At 45.3% G+C, this 26,009-nt stretch overlaps 1 protein-coding gene across 9 annotated transcripts in view; it reads right to left on the minus strand.

The window, feature by feature from the left end:
* PPFIBP1 (PPFIA binding protein 1) overlaps positions 1-26,009 on the minus strand; it is a 101,693-nt gene that overhangs the window by 30,487 nt on the left and 45,197 nt on the right. For 3 of the 9 annotated variants that reach the window (XM_054282246.1, XM_054282245.1, XM_054282241.1), the window contains exons 1-6: positions 20,615-20,881; positions 16,614-16,774; positions 14,551-14,756; positions 3,704-3,790; positions 2,420-2,533; positions 1,745-1,876 (exon numbers count right to left, since the gene is read on the minus strand). In XM_054282246.1, coding sequence (XP_054138221.1) covers positions 1,745-1,876; positions 2,420-2,533; positions 3,704-3,790; positions 14,551-14,756; positions 16,614-16,677 — 603 coding nt within the window. In that variant the 5' untranslated portion in view covers positions 16,678-16,774; positions 20,615-20,881. The other 6 variants (XM_054282242.1, XM_054282244.1, XM_054282243.1 and 3 more) reach the window with 6 other exon arrangements.

The following is a 26,009-nucleotide window of genomic DNA, read 5'->3' on the forward strand; positions in this document are numbered from 1 at the left end:
TGGAACAATTTTTCTGGGAACCTGTAGCTCCATGTCCTCCTTCTTGGTATGCTGAGTGTGCTATGAAGTTATGGAGAGACTGCACTTCAGGAGGGAAACAAAGAAAGAGGAAGTCCAGGAGAACTCTACACTATTCAGTGAAAATAAGGGTAGAAATAGAGGAAGCAAATCACTCCATGTTTGTTAACAGTTCTGGAAAGCAGAAGAAACCACGGGGTGTTTGCAAATGAAGATACAACAGAACCCAGTCAGAAAGCATGTGCTCCCTGTGGTCATCTGGACCAAAACTTGCCTCCCCACAGCCATTTACTGCTGGTGCCAGCTTGTTTATCCCTCATTTGGGCTGCTTAGAGTACGTGTCAGCCCACAGAGAGTTATTTGCTGTGTGCTGTAATTCATGAAAGAGCTGAGCTCTGTGTGGGCAGAGTCCCAGGAGAGCTGTGAGAGCAGCCAGCTCTTACACACACCTCCCACGGGTGCAGGAGACCTTCAGTGATTCCCTCCACCCTTCCCCCACCAATTTCTCATGCACAGAGCTTGTCTGCTCTACAAAATCAGCTGCCTTGAAGGCCGTGCTGTGAACCTGTCACATAACACCTGTTACCAACTAGAGGCAAAGGTAACAGGAAGCAACAGGAATCCATCCCAGAGCTTGGCAGTGCCCAAGGAGATGTGCTGCACTGCAGGAATGAACACTGCTGTCACTCCCTAAAGAATCACTTCCAAACCTGAAAGTGACACAAGTCATTAGTTTTCAACCTGTAGCTTTCTTTGGGTCCGCAGATTACTTCAGACAGGCACAAAGAGCAATCCAAAAGCAAGACTGACTTTTGTTTTTGTGCTTGCAATGCAATGAGGAATGGTGCTTCACCGGAAACCGAGCAGTGGGGAAACCACTGGCAGACGTGCAAAAGGCAATTTTGTGTCCTGTCATGACAATATGGCTCTTTTCTTCTAGAAACAAATGACACCTGGAACTGTTATAATCCACAATTATAACAAACACCTGACATTTCAGCTCATTTATGAATCCAGAACTGGAAATTTTGTTCTGCTTAATAGACAGGCTCTGAGGTATTTCTGATATGGGCTCTATCATCCTGGCAGGCCAGCTTAGCTGATACTTGCTGGGTTTGCCCACCTGCTTTGAGCCTTTCTGGCTTGCAACATGGGCAAGGTTCAGTCACACAGACCTGCAGCACAGAGTGAAATGCCTCAGGAGAGCACTGCCAGGGATGGCAGCTCCACCTGGCTCTGTTCCCCCAGCCTCTGGTCCTGGGCTCCCATACGGCTGGGGTCTGAAGCCAGGCTTCCCAAGAGCCCCACAGGGAGTCAGCTCACTCTTTGTTAGCAACCCCAAAAGTTCTGCTCCTGTGCACTGTCCCTGCACAGGGGTGCTTTTTGTACTTGCCTCAGACATGCCTTACTCAGAAGGTGACAGTTTTATGTGGGTCAGGAGAGTGCAGTATGTTCATGACTTTATTAAAATCTAACCCAAATCCACCCCTCCTGAGACCTGACAGCCAGAATCAAAAACTGCCTTTGGAAGTCTTTCTTCGTAAAACCAGAATTTAACAAAGAGGACACTTTTTACTTTAAAAGGAACATGTTCTAACCTTAAAGATGAGCTCCCCTCCTGCCTGACAGAAAAACCACAAAAATAAAACCCCCACCATCCCAGAAAATGTTCAGGAAAGGTGAAGACACATAAAGCTTTCAGTTTATCCTGTCAAGGTTTACTCACCTCTGTGTCTCTGAATCTGTCCTCATAGTCCAATCTATCCTTCTCTACAGATGTAAGCTTTAATTTCAGAGTGGAAATCTCTGCCATAAGATCCAGCTTCTGAGTTTCAAGGGTTGTTCTGCTTAAAAGCTCCTGATTCAAGATAAAGAGGAAGAGAATGGAATTATTTACCCAAGGGGAAGAAATCAGTAATTTATTTTGACAGCTAAAGGTCTCCATGGGGAATAGCATCACCCTCATCTTTGCACTATGTGAAGCCCTGAGACACAGCTATTACCCATCTGACAGATTCCAGGCACCTAGGATGCATCTGGGATCACAGGGGCACTATCATGGGCTGGCTGCAGGACAAGAAAAAAGCCTGTCTGTCATCACAGTCACCCTGGGCAGCAAGGAGCTGTGAGGGGAATCCACCCATCCTGCCAGAGGCTTTAATCTAAGGCTCTTGGAAGTTCAGTGGGGAAGGACTCAAAGGAGAGCAGAACTGGATTCCTGCAGCATAAAGCAGCACTGACATTACTAAGTGCAAAGACTTTAAAGCCAGTATGGCAGAAAATGATCCCTTAGTTAAGAGACATCAAGGGCTGCAACACCTTGAAGGGCACTGCTCTCACCAAAGCTTGTTAAGACAGAAGGAAGACAAGGCAGCAGGACAGACATGGGGCTGTGAAATACCTGCTGCAGCATTTCCTCTGTGGCATTCAGCTTCTCCCTGTGCTCCTCCAGGCAGAACTCCAGATCCCGGATCTTCTCTCCCTGGGCCTCCACCTGGTCTGTAAGCACACTTACCTGGAGAGCAGGAAAAAAGGGATGCATGTTTCACACCTGGCACCTGGGCCATATGTGTCAGCTGAAGAACTGCAGGTGAGCACCATTGCTGGTTGGGCCAAAGATTAACTGGGACCATGCAGGGAGGAAGAGGAGGAGCAGAGCTCTGCAGTGGACACAGCACTTGGCAAAGAAAACAGGAGAGGAGGGAAGGCTCTCCCCTCACGCTTACTAGAATTTCAGCCAAAGTTCTGACAGATGCATTGCAGTTCTGCAACTCCCCTCCTCACTGGAGGTTTTCACAAGGGGTGGCTGATGCATTTTACTGCCAATAATTATGCCTTTGCTGTGACAATACATAAACTCAACCCATTAGCTCCTACCTTTACCACCACAAAAACCTCACTACTTATAATTTATTCTCCTTCCCAAGTGATTGCACACAGTGTACCATGACAAGCACTTTCCTCTTTTCAGAACAATAAAAGCAGAGAAGGTTAAAACACACAGCCGGAGGCTGGATTAGACCAAGACAACATTTTTAAGACAGCAGACAGATTCTCATTTTGCCTTTTCTGAATGAATTTTTTCATTTTCAACAGGCTCTTCCTGCAGTACTGCTGGGAAGGAGGGTGAGCTCAGTGCTGTCACTGGGTCCCCATCAGGGAATGCCACCTGTGCAGTCCAAGGGGTGCCAGGCTCTCCTGGCTCCAACAGCCAGAGGAAGCCAGCAGTCAGAGCAGCCAGGGCTGACCCCATCCAGCCCAGCAGCAGGTGAGCAGGAGCACCAAGGAGCTGCTTGTCTCCTTCTGCTGGCTGGCCAGTCCTGCAGCTTTTGTTACCTTTTCTAAGGACAAGACAACTGTCTCCTGATGCAGACATGGGAATGGCCCTGGGAAATGGTGATCTTAAGAATACACATGGATGTAAGTAGGTGGCTGCTCTGCAGACCCACGTCTGCTAACCAAATTCAAAGAGAACAGATACACAGACAGAAAGACCTTTAGGTTTTTCCTGCAATCTAAATTCACACCTTTCACTAATCTGGGTTAATTCTCACATACCAGCAAGTCTTCTGAACACTGTCTAAGACATCACAACTCCAAATAAATTCTCAGAGGTTTTATGACATACTTTCAGACAGTCTCATGAATGAAAGAGCAGAAAAAAATTATTTGGGTGAGAACTCACTTGCAGAACAAGAGATTCCTTATCATTTTCCAGACGAGCCAGCCTTTCTTGATAAACATCTCCATTCCCAGATATGTGTCCATTAGTCTGGAAAAGACAACAAATACTGTATAGTCAGCTATTGTGCCACAGTACCATCCAACGTTATCAAAACACTTAATGAGAGCATTTTGAGTCTGCACAGTTTAGGAGCATGTTTGAAATATTCTCCAGCTCCCTAAGAGTTACAAATCAAATAAACTGTCAACAAAGCACACATGACCACCATTCAGGAGAGAATTCTTCAGGGGCTTAAGGATGAGAAAGGAAGAACCTTCTGGTGACCCAGTTCTGCAAAATTCACTTACTGTGCATTCAGCATTTTGCTAACAAAACTTGGACTCATTGCTACACAACGCTAAGCCATACTTGCACAGAGACAAATACCCCGAGACATTCAGCAAGTGAAAAAAGCCAAACATACAATCTACAAAATGTGTATTATGCTTCTTGCAAGTCATACACACAGTCAGAGACATCCTTTTACATCAGGCACATTCTACTGGGTATGGGTGAACGTCTGCACTCTAAACACATCTCTTTGTAAAGCTGCCTGAGGCTAGAGAGAAACAAGAATACATGTTAATGCTATCAGAGAGTTCAGAGGAATCAGCAACTTTCTCCATAATAACTTCAATGCTCTTGAGCAGCGGGAGGATTTTGTTCTATCCATATTCAAAGCACTTCATGATCCAGGTCACAATTAGATCTCAGCTCAGAAAAGGCAGCCTTGTTCCCATCACGGAATAAAGTGCTTAGAGGAGTCTGAGAAGCTGCTCTGAAATCCAGGGTGCTCAGCAGAGACACCCAACAACGTTGATGGGCCCTGATTTTCTCCTGAACGTGCGATGAAAAGAAATTGTGTGATTGATCCTTGTGCTCCTGTGAGCCTGCAGCACAACCCTGCCTTGAGAGGCCACCACCACTCAGGAGCTCCAAGACTCCAGCTCCTGCTTTGAATCTCCCCTGATTACACAGGATACCTCAGGAAACCTCTTGGCTAAAACTCCTTTTCTAAATTACATGTCTGGCCTTGGGCGGTGGTAGAAAGTGCCTCGTTCGAGCCTGAAAGAATAGAACTCCTTCCAGCATCACTTAAAGACCTGACATAAAGCAAACAGGAGAAGGTAAAAGTGTCTGACCTCACCTCAGTGCTCTCGAGAAATCAGGCTGTGTCCTGGCAAGTCTGAAATCACTGAGCAGTACTAAAAGTGTCTCACAAAGCACGAAATTTCACTTGGTGACCATAAAATCTCCCCTGAAATTTTCTCCAGCAGACTAAGAAAGGATGCTCTCTAGTAATTTGTACCAGTACCTCATCACAATGATCTAACTTATGACCCTGTATCTGAATTATTTAGCAGCACAATAACCAGCTGACCACCCAGACACTAAACCCCAGGGCAAAATTCCTCTAAACTTCTGAGTTTGCCATATCTTCCCCCGACCTCTACCAGAATTTAGCTTGTGCCATTCAAGATCCATGAGATCTTCCATTTTGTAACACTAATTTAGGTGAAAGAATTCAAAATGAAATAAGAAAAAAGAATTCAAAATGAAATAAACCTTTTTGCTGTTCAACCAGTAGATTATGCTTTGGATTTTGTGACCTGAGTTGTCTGTGAAAACAGAACTGAGGGTTTTGTCTACTTTTGCTGCTCTGCAGCTCCCCTGTCCTTTAAGAGCTCCAGTACATCTCAAGCACTTACTCAGCCTGTGTAAGAACAGCATCTGTATTTTGTAATACACAACACATTTATCAGTCCAGTGCATGTGTCTGATGTGGGAGAGTGGTATCCATCCCTCTCTACAGGCAGCAGAGCTGCAAAGACACTTCTCCATGCTGCTGGGGCTAACACGGAATTCCTTGCCAAAGCACAGATTTGACTCCCTGCCTCCAAACCACCACATCAACGCCTGAACCACTGAGCCTCCTGATAGCTCCAGTCAGCATAACCAGGCACAAATGAACTAAAACCAAAGACTGCAGGAAGAAAATGTGGGGAGGGAGGTCTTGGTTTCACAGCACGATTAAAATGTCTGTGAAAACCAACGAGGTGCGAAAGCAGAACGTTAGTCATTGTGCACAGCATCTTGCCAAGACACCTTTGTTGTTAAACTCCGCTCACATTTCTCAGGAAAAATCCGTCTGGCTCAGCACACCAGCCTTGGCTTTAAAGCAGGAGTGTTGGGAGAGGGAGAGTTCAGGCTGCAGCTGCACCCTGCCATTAGAGAGAGGTGATGGGAACCCCAAACAGGACAAGTGAAAAGGCTGCTCTCCCACAAAACAAACATTAGTGCTTATTAGCACTAATAGACTCCTTAGGCTGAAAAATAAGAATCATAGACTCCTTAAGGTTGAAAAATACCTCTAAAATCATCAAGCCCAGCCATCAACCCAGCAGCACCACCATGTTCACCACTAAACCATGTTCTCAAATGCCATATCTACACGTTTTTTAAACCCCTCCAGGGAGGGTGATTCCACCACATCCCTGGACAGTCTGTTCCAATTTTTAGTAACTCCTTCAGGAAAGAAACTTTTCATAATATCTGACCTAACTCCACCCTGGCACAACTTGAGGCCATTTCCTCTCATCCCATCAAACACTTAGGGCAGTTCATCTATTCTTTGGGAGAAACCTTGCAGAGATGTCTTGGTTTTGCAAGCTGTGTGTACTGGGTGGAAACATCTCTCTTCTGGGTATTGCCAGTAATATTTTCTAAAATCTGCGTAAAACCAGACCTCCTGTAGCACACCAAACCCAGAACATTCTGTGTACAACACAAGAATTGTTTGCTTTTTGCCTGAAGTGTTGTAACTTCTACACATCTGTGACTGACTCTTAATTTGAGGTAAGAAAAGGCAAGAAAGCCCCTGACTTTGGTTTCAGTGGAGAAAACAATGATAGTTGGAGAATGGATGATAGAGAAAGACCATGGCAGCTATTTCCAAGAGCAGCAGCCTGGGCACTGCATACAGCGGTGCACAGACCCAGGACCTGCATGCACTGGACACACGACAGCTTCACAGATCTTTGCTCTGGACTGTCCTCACAGGTAAAAAGCAGATTCCTGTCATGATACTCTTCCCAGAGAGATAAGGAAGGAAGAGGGGAGATGAAACATCTGAGAAGAACAGAGCAATAATGGTAGTGACCAGGACTGAAGAGAAATTGAGCAGGAATATGCTCAAACACTGGATTTAGGAAAGCAGGAGATGGGGTGGAAGGAGCCCCAGTGGGAAGGAATGGGCTGCAGGGAGGTCTGAAAAATGCCAGGAGACCTGGTGTGTGCAAAACCTGGGTCAGCAACACTCAGTGTGTCTCCCAGGAGCATTTCTCCACCAGGGAATCTGCATCCTCCCCTGCCACTGAGCCCAGCACTCACCCTGCAGAGCAACAGCTCCTCTTTGGGGGAGGTGGGGGGAAAGAAAAGAAATAAAACAGTATGAGAAGCAAAAAAGAAAAGCAAATATTTGATTGAACAGCAACTGTAAGCATATTTAGGGCATTTGGTAGTTCTGGATCAAATTGGTATCATAAAGGATTAACATACTTTACTGCTGTGTAAGAAAGGCTTTCCATTTCCCAAAGAAGGCTCTTTTCATCAGTAACTTAAAATCTATCTTCAGTTAAGATTTTGCTTGTGTTTTCAATGTTAGTGATTAATTGCAAAGCACTATATGGGAAGAGAATGCAGATTTACCAATACTGATTTTAATCCTCAAAACAAAAGAACAGTTGCCACAATGCCACTGAGGCTTCACAGAAGTTTGAGGTCAAGCATTTACTTAAAATGCCTTGTAAGATCAGACCCAGTGCACTTATAAACTCCACAAGATCAATCCACTGCTAATCTGTTAAACACGTGTGTAAAGCTTTGTCTGTAATCATCTAAGTGTAAAAAATCCATGCTGCTCTGGAGGGAATTATTCCTGTAGCAAGTAGAAGCATCACCAAACTTTCACAGCTTGCCTGGCTTCAGTCTTTAATCCCTTTTCCCTGGAACTGAGTTAGAATTCCAAACCACAGTAATGTTTCTAGTGGCTGCTGGTTTAAAGCTAATAATAAAAAAATAAATTTTAAAAATCCATTTCCTCTCAGTTGCTGAATTCTCCTTTCAAAAATAAACCTCATTTTTAGCTTACCACAGCTGATACCCTCATTTTCCTTCATTTTCTCTTCTGCTTTGGAGATGAAATAAGCAGCAAAAATCACACTGCTCTTGCTGTATGTGCAGTTTGGCTTGTATAGAAGGAGCTGCAACTCCACAGCATCATTTCCCTGCACAGCAGATTGCACTGACTGTTTTGACCACCACGGTCAAGTCAACAGTTGGGCAAGTGAGCCCTTCCCAACACCTCTTTCCTGACCATCTGGAGTTAAATTAGAGCTCATCAACATGCTTACGTGGCTCAGATCATTACAATACACATTACCTATGCTCAGTTAAACAAAGCTGCTGCTGTTCTGCTTGTTCCCTCAGCTTTAGAGCCCCTTGCAAGAGGGTTCCTCCAGCCTCAGCTACCTCAGCATCAATTGGTGTGCCTTGGGCAGATCCTCCTGGTTTCCCAAGCCAAGTACCCACTACCTATGGAACAGACCTGTGACAGCTTTACTCTCTGTCGGCATCAATCCCATCCCAAATTCATACTGGCCATACTGTCTGAGCTGGTGTGTAACCAGTTCATGTGGGAGCCCAGCTCTGCCCTCCCAAACCAGCCTCTCCTGCATTTCCCACTTCCCTGCTCTGAGTATTTGCAGCTCTTCCACATACTCCAGCAGCAGAGTACTGCAAAGCTTGTCCTAAACTTTGCAGGTTACTTCCTCCCCAGAGAATAAGAAGGGGAAAAATAAAAACAACCACACACCCACTCAAAGCCCCCCACATGATATTTTAAAAAATAAAAGTGAATTCTGAAAGAAAAGCAGCTGCACACAGCCCTTCACTCTGAGGCATTTACCTGAAACATTTTGTAAGCATAAATAACACGCTGCTGAGCAGGGAAGCTGCAACCTTTCCACAATATTCTGTCTCCTCAGGAGGAGCCCAGCTGGTGCCTGGAGCAGGAGAAGGATGAGAGGCTCATTCCCAGCGCTGCCCAGCTATGGCTTGTCACTGGGAGAAACGCAGGAGCCAGCACAGGCAGAGATCTCCTTACCTTATTTAGCCAGACGCAGTGCCCGTGAATGTCCCAGCTATACTCCATGCTGGTCATGACTGCTTTCATGCATTCACGGACGCCAGAAGCCGAGGCCGAGGGCTCGGGGCTCCTCGGAGCCGGGGTTAAGTGACAGCGGGTCTCCTTGCCCAGCCGAGGATGGAGGCGAGCGGAGGGGAGACGTGGGAAGCAGCAGCAGCAGCAGCAGCGCTCCTCAGGCGGAGCGGAGCGAGCAGCTCTGGGGAATTAACACATCAAAGCCCGGCACGGAACTCCTCCAGCCCGGCACACACGGGAGGGGGATGCAGGCAGGGAGGTGCAGAGCAGCATAAACCCGACCCAAGGACAGCCCCACGCAGCTGGCACCGGCCACCTCCAGCCTGGCTCTTGTCACCAGCGCAGCTCCCTCCTCCGGACCCTCCCGGAAAGCATCCGACCCAAGAGCACAGGAGAAAAGAGCAATTCCCACCCCTTCACCTGAGCACAAAGTAAACAGGAGGGGCTTTCCTAGTAATTGTAAAAGCTGCGGGAACACATGCCATTCATTCACGTGTAGACGCCAAGAAAAAATGGAAGAAGTTGACTCAGCCGTGCCAGGTCTCACAACTAGCTTGTCCCAAGTTTATATCATACTTCAGAGTGATGTAAAGAGCAGCAATAACAACCAAGCTCTGTCCTCGGGTTCAGGTTTCAATTGACCAACTACCAGCAGTAGCATGACAAATTCTTAGTATTTTTGACCACAGAGTCCAGCTCTGAGAGTCCTGTGACTATCTCAAAAACCAGTTTTATTATTATAATGAAACGTCTGCAACAACTATTGATAGAGAAAAATCTCAAAACCATGAATGCTGAATAACTCAGGAGATATCAGGAGATCAAAGGACAAGCAGAAGCTGTGCTTTTTAAGCCAAACTGATTCACTGTGGATGGGAAATGGTGATTTTTGATGGGTTGTTCTAACTGCCAAAGAACTCATCCTCGATGCATGAAGATGCGACAGCAAGGCATACCATTAATGAGCCCATATTACCTTCCAGTGCTAAAAACACACCAATCTGGATGATCACCTTTAACAAGAAGCAGGGTCCTGTGTTTCCAGAACCTTGGAGGTGCATGTCTCAGGGACAAAATGCATTGCCAGCAGGGAGTGGATGATGACAGGCTGACACGCTATCACAAGACTCCTTTCATACTGCAGCTCGAGGAGAGATCCCAAACTGTTTGGTGGTAACACCCTGGTGCCACACATTAGCATAGGACCCTTTGATACACAAACTCAACACAAACAGAAGCTGAAGCAAATGACTGCACTGCACTCCCACACCAGGATAATCAAACAACAAACTTGTGTTTGAAGACAGGATTTATTTTTTTCCCCATGAATAAGAGATGATTTCTGGCTAACCAAACTGCTTCTTCCACTTGGGAATCACTCTTGTCCAAATAGGTCAGCATATCTCTGTAAGATTACAAAGCTACGTCTATCCAGCAAGGAAAATTCCTCTCTGAAAGCTAAAATCCCCTCATATTAACTCTCATTACTCCCAGCTACTCTCTGGAAGAACCAACTTAAAGGAAAAATGTCAAAATCTGAAGCTGGTCTGTGAGGCAGCAGCAACACATTGGATTGCATGAGCCACAATGGATACCTCAGCTCAACCATCATCCTCAGATGAGCTGAAAGTGTTCTGTGGCTGGACTTCATGATGATCTTAAAGGTTTTTTCCAAACTTAATGATGCTATATGTTTCAAGAAACCTTTGGAGGTCATAAAGTTTTGCTTGACCATAAAGTCAATTTCAGAAATTCACCTATGGACTGAAAATACTTATTAAAATATGCTGTATAATAGATATATTTAAATTCACAAAGTCACTTCCAAAGCTGCACTTGCTGTGGGTTTTAAAGAAAAAATATTATGTTAACCTGGCTCTTTCACTTCAGGGGCACATCCTTTAAAGAGGAGAAGGCACACACCAGGACCCACATACACAAGTTCAGATCAGAAGCATGGGGAAAATGGCTCTGAGGTGTGGGAAGGCACTGTCCACCCACTCCTACCCTTCACTCTTCTTTCTAACAAGACACAGTTGGTTTCCTCTTTCTGAAAAAGTAGTTGCATAAGATGTATTTTTAAAAAAATGCAAAAAATCCCCCAACCACTTTCCAGAAAAGTAATAACCAGAAGGAAAACTGTCTCTTGTTTGTTTCAACTGAAAAAAAACTGGAGCAATGCTCGTGGTTGGGAGCAAGGTTTGCGAGAATTACTCTTCAAGAGATGGATCTATCAGCTTCCAGCTGGACACAACAAGGCTGCCTTGGTCTTGGAAAATGTGGAGTTATGTTTAAAATGGTTTTGCTACTGGTGCTGATGTTAGAGATTACTCACACACTGCCTGTACTGAAGCCAGAAGCTCCATTTTCACAAGAGTACAGCACAGGCCTTATTAAGGTGCACATTGAAATACACCAAATATTTCTGCTGACCACGAGTATCCTGAAAAAACTCCAGAACTGTGGAATTGTTATGATCTGGCCATGGATTTCAGGCCTGGTTCCTAGTGAAAGCAAGGAGTCCAAACATGTTCGAGCTCAGAAAGGTCTCAGTCCCTTTCCAGACTCGGAACAAACGGCCTGGTTTGTACTTTCACCCATGACATTCACCATTTGCACATGGAGACTGAGCAGGGTTTCAGCAGCAGAGATCAGTGTGAGCTGCAATGACATGTTACAGTGAAACTGACTTCTTTGTGCAGCAGAGAGCCGCATGTACAACTTCTCCCAGCTCCCCTTGGGGGCCACATGATGGGTTCTGTTGGAAGAGCTGTGCCAGATGTCCGGGCACTGCACGTGTGCTCTGGTGTCACGTGGCCATCTGGCACGCACCCGTTAAAAAACAAAAAGCAGCACGAGGTGTTCTAACCCACTGGCCCTGTATTGAGTCTTTGCACACACACACACTGAGAGGAGCAGAAAGGAAGAGGATCAAGGACACATGGCAACCCATTCTGGCATGGCAGGACTGAATGCTCTGCCCTATTTTACAGAAACTTTGGGTAACTGCTATCATGCCCTTTTGCCAATGTGAGCATCAGTGGTTTGGCTGCAGGAGCCAGGGGAGGATTTTTCACCTGTGACACACTGTCTGGCAGCCACAAACACTATTTTTGTTTTCCTCTGAGACACAAGAGGCTTGCTTACAGCCCCACACGTTCCACCATCCACCATGGAACACCAGTTCCAGCATCCTAGGGGATGCAACTTCATGCATGGAGGATTAAACTAGTTTCAAACAGAGAAAGTGTCTGCCCTTCCTCTCTCAGGAGGGGCATAGCTGCAAAAAGCCCTCCTGCAAATCATCCAGGCACTTCATGTGACACCTCCCTGCTCAGACAGGGACTGGTGACACCTGCAAATCCTGTGGCTGCAGCACACTGTAAGTGCAATGTTAAGTTTTTCCTACAAGGGGCTTTAAGGATGACAGAGAATACAGGGTAATAATTTGAGGCAGAATAAGGAATAATTGAGGCATAGATGGAATAGCAATTTTCTGCAATCTTTGGTATTCAGAACTCCTGCACATCTTTTCCAGTGGTTGGGAGGCACTAAACTGAATGGTACAACAGAGCCCTTCGTCTCCCACTGGGCCCATGGGTGCAATAAAAACCCACTGCTGCCTCACTGCCACTGGGTGATCCCCATCACGCAGGTCTGAAGTGCCCCATTCCAGACCCCACCAGCCAGGCACCCCTAAATCCCACATATGCCATCACAAGGGACAATGATTGGTCTCCACCTCATTAATCTCAGCAGGCACTGCAGCCTCAGCCATGCTGCCGAGCCCCTTTACTCCAGAATAACCTGCAGGGAATCAGCACCACTAAACATGGCCTAGAGATGACTGTGAACACCACGGGAGAGTGCAGTTTCCAAGACTGTTTATTTGGCATATTTTTTGTTTATCAAGGCCCTAGCTGCATGAAACCTGTGATGCCCACTGAGAGCAGGGAGCAGTTACAGCGATGTTCAGGGCTGTATGTCACACAAGCAGGGAATGCTGATGTTAGCAGGAACTCTGCCTGTTCTAAAGATCTGACTTCAATGTCACTTCTGTCTCCTCCTCCTGATCTCAGCGTTGGCTGCCACACTTTGACAGTGGGGGCGAGATCCAAATCCCACTGGAGGCAGTGGGAGAGCTCCCACGTGCTTCATTAAGTTTCAAGCATTTACAAATGAGTAGTTCAAAGCAAAGATTTAAAAAAAGGAAAAAGAAAGCTCTTCCTTCAGATCTTTCTGCAAGGGCTACAGAAGCAAGTCCAAGGTGCCCATCTGTCCCTGCATTGCTGTGCTCAGGCCCCATGACAGCAGATGGCACAAAGGGTTGCGCAGTGCCAGCCGCAGCAAACACGGGCCTGCACCCGGCAGTCCGCTGGGCTGTGATTGAGCACTGAGATCAGTCCATTTGTCGAGATAAAAATGCTTTCTGCAAGATCAGCCATGACTCCAGGGAGACTGAGTCCTCCCCAGGGGGTGCAGTGCCCATCCTGGCAAGGGAGCAGGTGATGGTGGCCGTCTGTCCCCACAGCAGTGGCACACGGAACACAGAGCCAGCACAGTGCTGCAGCAGCCTCAGCCTCCACCAGGGCTGGCATCCCAATTTCAGCAGCATGGTGTCACCTTGGCCAACACCCAGCGTGTGACACAGCAGGACCTGGCCACGGCTGTGGGATGGATTTGACAGGATATGTGGCAGTGCGCACCCACAGCTGTCACTGTGAGCCTGGCTGAAAAACCGAAGTGTGGCCTCTGGGAGCAGCTCCTGACTTCCACTGCTGGAGCTTCCCCAAAACCTGCACTCACCTGGACTCTGCAACACAAACCCTGCCACACACCACGAGCACAAGGACTCTTCCTTGGCCCTGCTTGGAAGTCACCAGTCACAGGGCATCTGGAGGCAAACCCAGCAGCTTCTACAAAAATGATGCTGGTTTAACTCACCTTTTGGTAAGCACAACATTTTATTTCCCAGGGCAGTCCTTGGGTAACCTACATTAGGATAATTGTTGATTTTTTTTGGGAAAACTAAGTCTTGGGGAAAGAACTCCCTTCCCAGTTATATTTCTGCGTATTTTTTAAGTAAGGTGACAAAAACTGGCTGATTCACAAACAGAAAATTGAAGTTTGGTTTGGTATCCAGATTGAAGGGATGCAGAGCTTACACCATTCCCTTATGTTATAAGTCAGGTGAGGAAGCTCAGTAATAACACTGATCCCCATGAAAAAAAAACACTGCCAAAAATGCTTTTTACTGAAAAGTATTCACAACAGCTTCTTTTCCCCCACCTAAGCACCTGATTCTTAAAAAAAAGTCTTTCCCCAGTCCTCTGAGATGAAACTGCAGTTACCAAGTATTGTTTGCTCCCTACATTGAGGTACAGTGGCACATCAAAGACAGTGAAGGCCAACCCACGGCACGAGGCATTTGAGTAACAGCTTTTCCAAGACTCCACAGGAGTATCTCCAAAACAAAATCTCTTCCCTCGTACCCACTCTAAGCTTTATAAACAGCTGTGTGAAACAGAGCCAGTCTACCCAGCACCCAAAAAGAGCCTGGCAGAGGTAGAACAAGGTGAGACTGTACCATTTGACTTTGGAGCCATTCGATGAGAGCCTCTGCCGTGGAGTCCGGGACCTGGCAGCGCAGCCCCTCCCTCTCGTCCGCCTCCATCATCTCCAGCAAGCCCCGCAAGTCCTCCACGAGGTGCAGCGCCCGCAGGCCCCCCATGAACGGGGAGGTGGGGGACTGGCAGTCAAAGATGCCATTGGAGTATTCCAGAGCCTTGGAACCTGCAGGGACAAAATCACACGGGGTCAGGCACAGCACGAGGGTTGGGCGCACCCCGAGGCTGGGGAAGGGTGGGGGTTCTTCCTGGCAGGGTTTATCCCAACCAAACTCAGCACTCGTGCTTGGGGAGGGAAGCTCCAGCAGGAACAAGGTGGGCTGGTCCTCAGGGAATGGGAATTCCACAACCTGCCCATGGGGCTGAGGCATGGGCTGGGCTCCTGCTCCCCAGGATGAATTCCCAAGGCAGAAGGTGCTGCCAGGGATGGAACATCCTCTGCCAATGCCTTGAGTCACCCTGCAGGCACTGAATGATCCAAGGCACATTCCACTGATGGTGTCCAGAGGAAACCATGCCCTGCATTTTCCATGCAGGAATACATTATGCTGCTTCAAGGCACTGGAAATTTTTTAAAATAATAAAAAAGATGATGATAAATTAAAAGACCAAATCACTTCTGCACGGGTGATAAATTTTAAAACCAGCAATTTGACACAGTAGCACTGACATTTGCATGTTAATAAAGAGAAAAATCTCTCATTTGCATAAACTCACAGGATGCATATTTGACCTACATTAGAAATTGCTATATATTAAGTTAGAAAGGAAACTATGAATTTAGGATTAAGGTTGATGTAAGTCAACCTAGCTAATTCCAACTGTAATTCCAGTACACTGATTTGTGACCTTAATCCTGTAATACCTCGGCACAATGAGACGTGTTCATGACAGACCTTCATTCGTGCTGTCAACTTTCAGAAACTACAAGAATATGCCATATATGCACTTCCATGAACTTTCATTCACCCCATCTGACAAGCCACAAAAATCCAAGTATTCTGCTAAATTCCCACTGAAAACAATAAAGAGAAAAATAACCTCAACAGCACATGAGCTGATATCCCCTTGTTATAATATTTCTTTATAGATCTATTCACAGACAGGGGTAAATGAAGTCTGTGGTGACTTGAATCTTCCAACATCACATTTTGTTTTTATATTAAACCTCATCCTGCCATAACCAACTTGGGCTCCTGGAAACACAAATACATGATTGGATCCAAATACCAGTGTCTACTTATGGAAATTACTGAAGTCACAGCTTACATGTATTTTTAGAGATCATCATGATCAAACTGAATTCCCTTTGCATTTGTTCCTCCTATGTGTCCTTAATATCTTTAGGCAGAGAAGAGTCATTGTTCAAACAAAGCACACACTGTATGATTATTTTTTCCCTAAGGAAAATTGCTTAAGTGGAACTACTAAAAATTTTATAACTGTGTTGCTACACTTGCAAGGGCATTTTTGACTGTTGACTTCTTGATCTTTCCCTCCTATGTGTTGGGCATTTATATTATTTTCTAACTCACTAGGCTCGGCTTAAAAGCAGAGGTTGTACTCTTTGTAATGCCTCTCCCTGAGCAACTTACAATTTACAGGTACTTATAAAAATTTGTAATGTTCAAGGCAGTTCCAAAGTTTGGACCCAAAGCATTCCAATTTTGAAAAGAAAAAAAAGAAAAAGAAAATTCAAATAATGTTTTAACTCTTCTGAGTTGAGGGAAGTTCAGAGTAGCCACTATTGTCCTTGACTCTCCTGGTGCCCTATGCAGGAGCTGCACTGCATCACTCAGCCATTTCCAGCAGCCCTTTAGAGAGGGTAGGAGAAAACCCAATCCATGGAGCCTCTGAGAGCCTGTGCAATCTCTCCACTCTGGTTATTTGTTAACTCTAAGCTAGAATGGAAGGCACCAAAAGCAATTCCCAGGATACTCCCTTCTCTGTCTGGAACTCTATCCTCCAGTGGGAGAAAGAAGGACCCAAAAAAGCAAAATAAACACCTGCCCCAGGTGTTTACCTGCTATAATGCCATCCATCTGCTCCAGGGCTGCAGCGAGCATGTCACTTGCATCACTCATCATCTTCTCTCTTCTCAGGAGCAATCACCAGCTACACCATAAGGAGCAGTAAAACGTCGATGCTGTGAGCTGGTCCAGAGCCTCAAGTCTGTAATTTAATCTGCAAAAGAGAATTTAATTTCACTGTGTGTTCTCTGAATTCAGGCATCGCTGTTGTCAGATCAGAAAGAAGACTGGGATCATTTGCTGGCCACAATGAAACCCAGAGGTATTCACCATGAGGCATGGACTGAGATAGAGGGATCAAAGCATCAACCTGATGACCCAGTTTCCAGTGACCCATGGCCTGCTCTGCCCACAGGTCCATGCCACTCACGGGCATCCCACAGAATACCTCAGAAATCCCACATGGCACTTCCAGGAAGCTCACAGAGAAGACACAGGCCTTCTATCACTAAAAGGGAGCTGCAGCTCAGCAACAAACCATACGTGTGTCTGCTGTAATTTTCTCCCCAAGAAATAGAAAAAGAGAAGTCTGACCACTCGTGTGAGATTTCTGGATGTCTGACAATCCAAAAGTTCCTGGCATGGAACTGTGTGCCTACAGGCAGGATCTCTCAGGTGCCCACAGCTCACTCACTGGATGTAGTGTGCATGCATGGACTATCCCTGCTCTGAGTTTAGAGATTCACACCGTAACAATGCAACCTGATCTCACTCTCAAACTTCGACAAGCCAGAAGTGGTCCCCAAGGGAGTATTTTTCCAGCAGGCTAGAAAAACAAGCCTGCCCAACATGCTGCCTGTAGGTGAGCTAGTAAACCAGAAATCCTGATGGGCTACAAGTTAATTTAGGCAGGTGCTTAGGAACTTGGCTGAAGTGCAGCTGCAGGGGTCAGAGGCATTCCCAAACTCTCCAGCCCACCACAACAGACACACAAACCACCAACACAGCCCAGATTGCCTTGGCTTTAATCTGATACACATGAGACTGCTTCTGCTATAAATACAGCTAGGGAACAAAGCTAAACAAACACCAGGAAGGAAAACTAGCTTTAACCTTTGCATGCCCTGCCATTTGGTTTTTGTATTAGGCCACGCCGCTGCTGACATTTGCCCCAACATGAGCAATTAAGAAAGTCGTTCACGGTATCTCTGGCATAAGTCCTGAAAAAGAGTCTACTAAAAAACAAATCTAAACAAAAATCCTCATTATAAACTGATTTTTCCCTCCTAGGAGTTACCTTATTGGTCTGACCCAGCTGGGAGATGGCTCTTATTGGAGGCTGCCAGCCAGCTTTGCTGAAATGTTATCCTTAAACTGCCAACAAACATTTCATCTTCCACAACAACATTTTTGTTACATGAAGTAGGTCCAAACCCTAAGGTAACCTTTGAACAACAGCACAAAGACTGCTGCGCTTTTGGCAAATGCCTGGTCTTATTACGTGGTTGTCAGAGTCAGAAAAACCAAGAGAACTTTAAACAGTCAAATACCTGTAAGTGAAGATGTTGCAAATCTTAAAAACTGCAGTAGCATTGTAACTGAAGACTTTCAGCCTTCAAGGAGGAAGCCCCCAGTTTTAAACACAACGCAAACATTCAGCTTCAATCAGTATAAGACCTGCCAGAATATGCAGATCCTACAAGACAACTGGTTCGGTGCCTCCACATCTGATAAAAATGAGCAGAAAATGCAGCTTTTGCACACACATTCAACTGGAACAACACTGAAGACAGTCTCTTTTTTTATCTGCTTAAGATTTCCTGGCTCTGATACCAGGTCCTGCTCAAATATGGGAGTCTATGAAGGCAGAGTGTGAACAATCTGCTGTGGATTTCCCTCCAAGGGCAAAAAACACAGAGAAAGCCTGGGGCTTGTACAGCCCCAGGCAAAACACTGATTCCTCACAGCTCTAAGTGGGAAAAGACCAACAGCACAAAGCAACCACAAACCCACAGAAGCCAACCAATGTTTGGCAATCAGAAATGCACATGAGCTTTTCAAAGTGCATAAACACCTCGTGGGGCAGGTGAAGAATACAGAGCCAGGCTCCTCTCAGAGATGCCCAGTGACGTGGCAAGAGGCAATGAGCACATGTCAAAACACAGAGAAGTTCACCCTAGAATTAAAAAGGGGAGAGGAAAAAAAAGCCTAAATAAAAAGAAAACATTTTAAAAAGCATTTTTACTATGAGGATAGCAAGTAATAGAAAGGGTTGCCCTTTTTAGGGGTGTACAACCTTGAAGCTACTCACAGCCCAACTGGACCCTACATGGCACAGTCTTGTCCTGGGCATCCCTGCTTTGGGCAGGGGCTGGGCTGGAGATCTCCAGTGGTGCTTTCCCACCTCAGCATCAGTGAGCTCAGTGCAGCTCATGATCAAGCATTAAACACAGTCCTGGAGGCTGGTAGGAAAAGCCTATGTAGGCTAAAAACACACAAAGGAACAGAGTCTAACCGTATTTGTTCACAGCACACCCCTTGATTCTCACCTTCTGGCTAGGAAATGCATGAACTGGGGACAAGTTCTGCTAATTTGTACAACTACAATTGCTAATTTGTACTTGCACAATATAGCCATGGCTCATAGGCACAGAAAAATCACTAACCTTGCACTTCATCCAGGTACAACCACCCCTGATGTTTGCCAAAAGCACTCCTTGCTTTCCTAAACAAGGGGTTTGTCCATGGTTGTCAGAAATCCCTAAGGCAGCCCTACTAATGGGAGCAGACAGTGGTACCCACAGCACCCAAGAGACTTCCAGGTTACCTGCCTCTGCCTCCAAGGAAAGACACATTGGTTTACACAGAGCTTCCTCCACTGCTGCTCCTGAAGGAGCTGCACTGCTGAGAGCAGCAGGGAGAAATTTTAAGATAAAACTTACTGAAGCAAGACCCTCAAACACACAGACCTCCAAAAACTCTTCCACCACTCGCAGAGCATCTGTTAGCAGCATGACCAAGCCCACAGCTGAGAAACTTGGAGAGGTGAAATCAAAAAGAACAAAAAGCCCCCAAACCGAACAGCTGGGGATGACGCAACAAAATCCCATTTCCCTGGTTATTTGATCCTAAAAGTGGCCATTGAAAACTAGCCTGGAACAGCACATCCTGCTCTGGCCATCTTCCCAGCACATTGCAGCACATCCAGCAGTCAGGAAGTAAAATCACTGTGATAGAAAAATAATATTGGAAGTATCCTTCCCTAGCAAAGGCATAGAATTATTTTTGGTCTTTGCACAGTTATCACCAGCATGCAGGGAGGGGGTGGGCAGAGAGCAAAGAGGACCTCACACACCAGGGGAGCAAAGGATCAAACTGCATGGAGCCAGAAAAGACAACAGATCCCAGGAGGAAGGGGTGGAAAGGGGAGATGCAGAGGGAGCCAAAGATACACAAATCAGCAATCAACAGCCCTCTGAGGGCTACAGGAAAGGGGACAACAATAAAACACCAGCAGATTAATCCCTGTGCCCCCTGAAGGGCACCCTCTGACTTCACAAACTTTGAGAAAAGCCTCAGCTGGCCACTGATGCAGCAGAGCTTTTCCAATATGTATGCTCCACTCTTTCTTCCTTATGGCTTTGGTCTAATACAAATAAAACCTAACAGAAAACTCAAGGCTTTGGGGCTTTTTTCTTGGCAGGGATTAAGGAGAACTACACAGGTAACATGAAAAAAAATCCATCCTGGAGGAGTGCAGTGGAGCTCCTTAGGAAAATAATGCATAGCTAATGATGACAAGCAGTTTAACTTCCCTTCATCCACAAAAGCAGGAAGGGGAAAAAGCATAATTTTAACACAGATTGATCTATGGCATGGCAGATAAATGAGATATCAAGGTGCACACAGGAGACAGAGAGGCAGATGCATGAAATCCACCCCTGGTATAACGTCACTGACAACACACCTGAGAAGAAAGTACTGACAGTGCCCTGCCTGACAGACAATTTAAAATAAGTTTTCTCTTGCTTTCCAAGAAAATGACAACACTTACCTTCCTGTGTGCACAACCAGTGCCAGGTGGAGTGTGGGGGGCTGTTTGTACAGAGGCACATCCCCCTTTTAGAGCTCCCAGCTGAATACCCTGCTCATGCCGACAAGAACAAGCATCGCTTCGTCAAGCCTGTATTTACAAGCCACCATTAAAAAAACCAAAAATAAAACACAAATGTAGCTCTCTCCACTATCATTTATGATTAATCTTATTTCTAGCTGGCATTTCTACCTCATCCCTGGCTGTAATAGAGAAGACATAATGTGGTCTTACTTGTTTAATGTCCCTTCCTCTGGTTCAAACGCACCAGCCGGTTGCTAGGGCTGTGCTGTTCACTTTTCAGTAGGTGGAGATTTTTTATTTTTATTTTTGAATGACATACAAACCCTCTGGCTACAGCGCTGGTGAAGACGTATTCCAAACGGCTTACAGAGAAAACAAAACACTGCCCTGCAAATAAACACAAGGAAAGCTGGAGAAAAAAAACCCCAACAAGAGGCTCTGTGAATGGAACTGCAGTTCTGCTGGATGCAAACTGGAAAGCTGCCTGGATATGGATTTCAAAATCTGATATTTAATTAAGATGGCAGACTTCAAAAAGAAGGAAAAAAAAGTGCTTAAGCATTTTACATATGTAGGAAATGGTAGTTTTCCCACCCAGAGGCTGCCTCTTTCCTAGATCAAACGGCACACACAGAGGCATCGAGGGCCAGCATCTTGGAGCCCATTTTTTTGTTATTTTGGGGGTGCTCTCATTCTGCATCTCCACCTGCAAAACACACCAGACTTAAAAGCCCAGAGGTCCCCAGAGTTAAAGGGAATCAGCTGCCTGCTGGCAGGTCAGGAGGCCCAGAGGACACACTGTGCCCTGGATGTCACCCAGAGGACACACCGTGCCCTGGATGTCACTGCTCTGAGGAAGGGAGGGCTGGCCTCTTGTCCCACTCGCCTTCCTCTTTGTGCACATGGGCTGCACATGCTCAGCATTAGGAAATAAAGCATCAGCTACAGATTATTTTTATGACATGATGAAGTAAGATGGATGACTTAAATTCCCCAGCTCTCCCATTCACACATAACACTCCTTAAGCCAGGAAATTCTGAAACACAGAAATTAAAACCTTTGATTAGGGCTTGTTTCTGAGGACTGTTGAGAGTAAAAGAGGACCCCCAAGAGCTGGCTGTCACCCCAGAGCAGCCTACCACGAAAAGAAATAAAAAAGCTAAGAAGCTGCAATCATCTTTGCTGGGGAGAGCAGAGGGAAAGAACCTCTTCCACAGCAAAAGTAAGACCCTAAATGCTGTCAAAATCCACATCCTGCCTTCTCAGCGCTACATGGACCAGATGACTGCATGAGAGGTCTAAAGCAACCTCTGAATTCATCTCTCTTGCCTCACAACACTAAAACAACACATCCTTAGCAATTAACTTTTACAAAATAAAGCTCTATTTCATGAAGACAAATGCCATTTTAGACACATCTATTTCTGCTTTTTCTGGCAGGCCAGAAGAGAAACACAAACACATGGAGACTTATTTACAAAATACATTTCAATCATAATTGCAAACAGTTTCAAATGAATTCAATCCAAATCCCTGGCACAGTTTCTCATGGGATGTTTTGAAGATGCTCAACTACAGTGCCACCAGTCAGTAGCAGTTTACTAATGAATATATTTGGGTAATTTACACTACGAGTCATTAACATTTCTTCTAATGTAAATGATGACTCCATTTCATTCCTTCCAAGCCTGGTAGAAGAAACTAAAAAAGAAAATGGATGCTAGCTGAAAACATTGCTCTGGTGTTTTGAAAGAAAAGAAAAAATTGAATTTTAAAAGTCAAGTTAGGAAATGCTGGAAATACCTCAATGGGAATAATATAGAGAAATATCTTTGTCTGAGGCAGGGATAGGAATCTAGTAAGGTCCCAGATATGCTTTTAGCCAAGTAATTCAGACATTGTCCCCCTTACCCAAGGTCATCATGCGGAGCCAGGTGTATCCATAACATTATTATGGATAAAAACAACCCAAATGTTGGCAAAGGCTTACTTTAAACTGATTATGTCTATTTATTTTTATAACTAAAATTATTTTTGAATTTGCTGAGCTGTAGTCAATGACATCAAAGCAATACGGCACTCCTATTACGCAGGACTACAAACAAAGCAACAAATGTCCCTTTGTTCCCTAAGTCTAGATCCTTTCTTTGTTCCCTGAATTTCATTATTTCTTTATTATACAACAAAGGCTATTTATTTCCTTTAACTGATAAAAATGAATGGAAGCACACTGGTGACAAAAGCCCATCCCATAAGTACGCAAGAAACATGTTGAGATAAAAGGTTTCAGGCTGTAAAAATTACTTTAAAGTACTTTAACAGCACAAAACACAGAAGTCTTTCCAAAATATAAATACCTGGGAAAAACTACCTCAAATCACACAATTTTACTACAAACCAGCTGAGTTGCATTCTGCACTTTGCCTTAACATTTGTTAAACACTCTGGTCGTAAATCAGAAGCTCAGCCTCGACAAGATAAGCATCCTTGAGATCCTTTGACAGAGATGCATACACAGCAAACATCTTATGTAAACACTCAAAGTCTCTGAGTCAAGGTTTATGGCTTAGATTCATATCCACTTACAAAACAAACCCTTTATTTGGATCTCCAGCACTGAAATCACTCCTGTTGCTTATCTCTGCTAGCCTACTCCAGCAGCTCTTTTGTTGCTGTTGTTGCAATTGAAAGGAAATTCAGAAGCCTGGGTTTTACACTGGCAGGTGATGTTGTTTTGTGGGCTCTGAATGCTGTGACAGGGAGGCAGCTCCTTACCTGCACAGCAGCTGGGTGATGCTAACACCTGTCTGCACACCCCCTACAGACTCACTTTCACTCTTTTCACACAAACAATCCAAGGTCAAACGATGCCTTGTTAAAAAATAAACCAAACCATAACAAAAACCACCCCCCACAGACCACTTCAAGCTGTTCCTGTTTTACTGGTTAACTGTTTAATAGTCTTCAACTTCTCACCTCAGAAAGCCTGAGAACCAGTACATTATTTTCTCACTTGTTTTGCTTGGGCCCACTGATTAGAAAAACAAATGAGATTTTCATCCCTGACTCCAAGACTGCTAATTCAAACAAGGAAATGCCTCACATTCCCCAGCAATATGTTACTGACACACTGTGGCCACACAGGCTACTAAACAAAAGGCCACTGTTGGGTGACAGGCCAAAAGGTAGTTGTCAAAAATACCTTAAAACCCACCTAGTCCTGAGCACTGACTCACATTTAGATCCCATTGCTTGTACCACTTTCTTTCAATGAGCTGCATCCAAAGGTCAAATTCACAAGCCTCCAGATTTGAAAGGATTTGGCTCTAGATTTTGGACCTTCATGTCCCAGAGTTTCTAGATGCACACTTTCAGAGTTGACACTCCACAAAGCAGAGGTAGAGGGCACCACCCATAAAAAGTCCATAAATAAATAAAATACATTTAGCCTGAACAGTGTTTCAACAAGTGTCTGCAGAAAACAACAAAAAATCCAATGCCTTTTAATTTTGCAGCATCAACTGTTACAAATGGAAAATCTGTGTATGTATTGCATTTTTCCCCTTCTATCTGCGTCTGAATTTGCTGTGTTAAGATTTACCTTTCAGGAGTGATATACAAAACAAGAGTGTGATATCTGAAGCACATGTCTGTGTGTGAGGATACTTTTGTTTTTCAAAGATTCACGATCTCTGAGAACTTGAGGCTGCCAGTCCCACCACTGCACCACTGCCACCACACAATTTACCATCTCAACTCTCCTGGCATTTTAAGAATGATGCAGGGTAAAATTCAACTTGGTTAAGGAATCTTTTTTTTTTTTTTTGCTATGTAATAGAATGGGACTGAATTTAAATGAGAAAAAAATAGGGGAGAAGTGAAAACCAAGAAATTGTAGGCTAACTTTCCCTTGGATTTTCTCTTTTTCTCCTCAAAAACTTGTGGATCTCTTCATTTTCTCCTAAACTGGAGCCCTTTGCCAATAACTCAAACTGGAGCTTTGCCAACAGCCTTTGTTTAGGTAGCACAGTTGGAATCTGAGAGAGTCCACATCCAGACAAGCTGCTTTAGGCAGCACATGGACTTTAATCACTATTAAAAATGGACATTCTACCTTTGACACTCCTGAAATACTTAAAGTGGGTTCAAGACACAGACTTCAAATTTTGCATTAGTTCTCAGCTTTGAAAAGGAACAATTGGTTCATGGGCAAAACACTCAGAAAAGTGTGCTTGTTCTCTCCAAATACTGACCTCTGATGTTTGATAACTGCAGAGTGTGCAGAGCTGCCACAGACCCTGCAGAGCAAGGCACTCCTGGCTGCTCAAGGATGGGATACCTCCTGCCCAGGCAGTGTGGCTCTGAGGGGATGCACGTCCTCATCCCCTCAGGACCATCCTCTCCTTGCTCTGGGACACAGCCTGTGCTGACTGCCCAGCCCCAGAGTCACTTGTTGATGATGTTAGGGTGAAGAAGAGGCACACACAGACAGGGCATTTTCCCAGCACTGCCCTTTCTACACTTTCTCTCAGCTACTTCTCTTCCCCACAAGCCCTTCTCCAGTCCCTAGGGAAAGCACAGCTCCAGGGATTTCGGTAACGCTGGAGTAAGCAAAGTTTTTTATTCCTTTTTATTTTCAGCCAGGGAGCAGAGCACTGTTGATTTTGTCTTGCTTTTTCAACACCAAAGTCCCAGTGCCAAGAGATGAAGGACAAAAGCTGTGTGCTCTCAGCTCCAAGAGAGGGCCTTTCTCTTCTGAATGCTGCACTGGGGAGTAGCAAGCAAACAAATCCCCAAACTACCACTACAGGGCAGCTTTAAGGAACCTTATGCTGCCCACACCATCGCTTGGCTGGGGAGCCCTGTGCCCTGCCTACCCTTGTGCTACCTTTGCTCCTCAGCACAGAAGCAATTTAGCAGCCAGGACAGAGGAAACAGATCTTCTGCTGCTCATTCCTTTCTGCTGAAAGCCTACAGATGGCTCTTAGGGGTAGAGATGGTGTCCTCTCCATCCTCCTCTTGCACAACCGACCCCTCCTCACCATCTCCTGCAGAAAGATGGTTTCAGTCTTGGAGCTGTGCAGCTTCCAGCATCACCCAAGGCAAAAAAATCTCAGTGAAGCAGGGGCTGAGCTGTGCTTGGGGCTCAGAGTTCACAAGACAAAGACATCAGTGCTAGGGCCATGGAAACAATGCTGGGGTGGGCTGGAGGGCTACATGGGTGAGGATAATACATTCATGGTTGATACTGAAGGACAGGGTGCCTTCACCAGCAAGGGAGGCAGCAGATCACCAGCAAGCTGTGGCCTCTGAAGGAACAGAGCTTTAAAC

The sequence above is a fragment of the Melozone crissalis genome, unplaced genomic scaffold, assembly GCF_028551555.1.
Source record: "Melozone crissalis strain CALT ecotype California unplaced genomic scaffold, PUWL_Pcris_2 ptg000033l_1, whole genome shotgun sequence".
NCBI classification, from domain to species: Eukaryota; Metazoa; Chordata; class Aves; order Passeriformes; family Passerellidae; genus Melozone; species Melozone crissalis.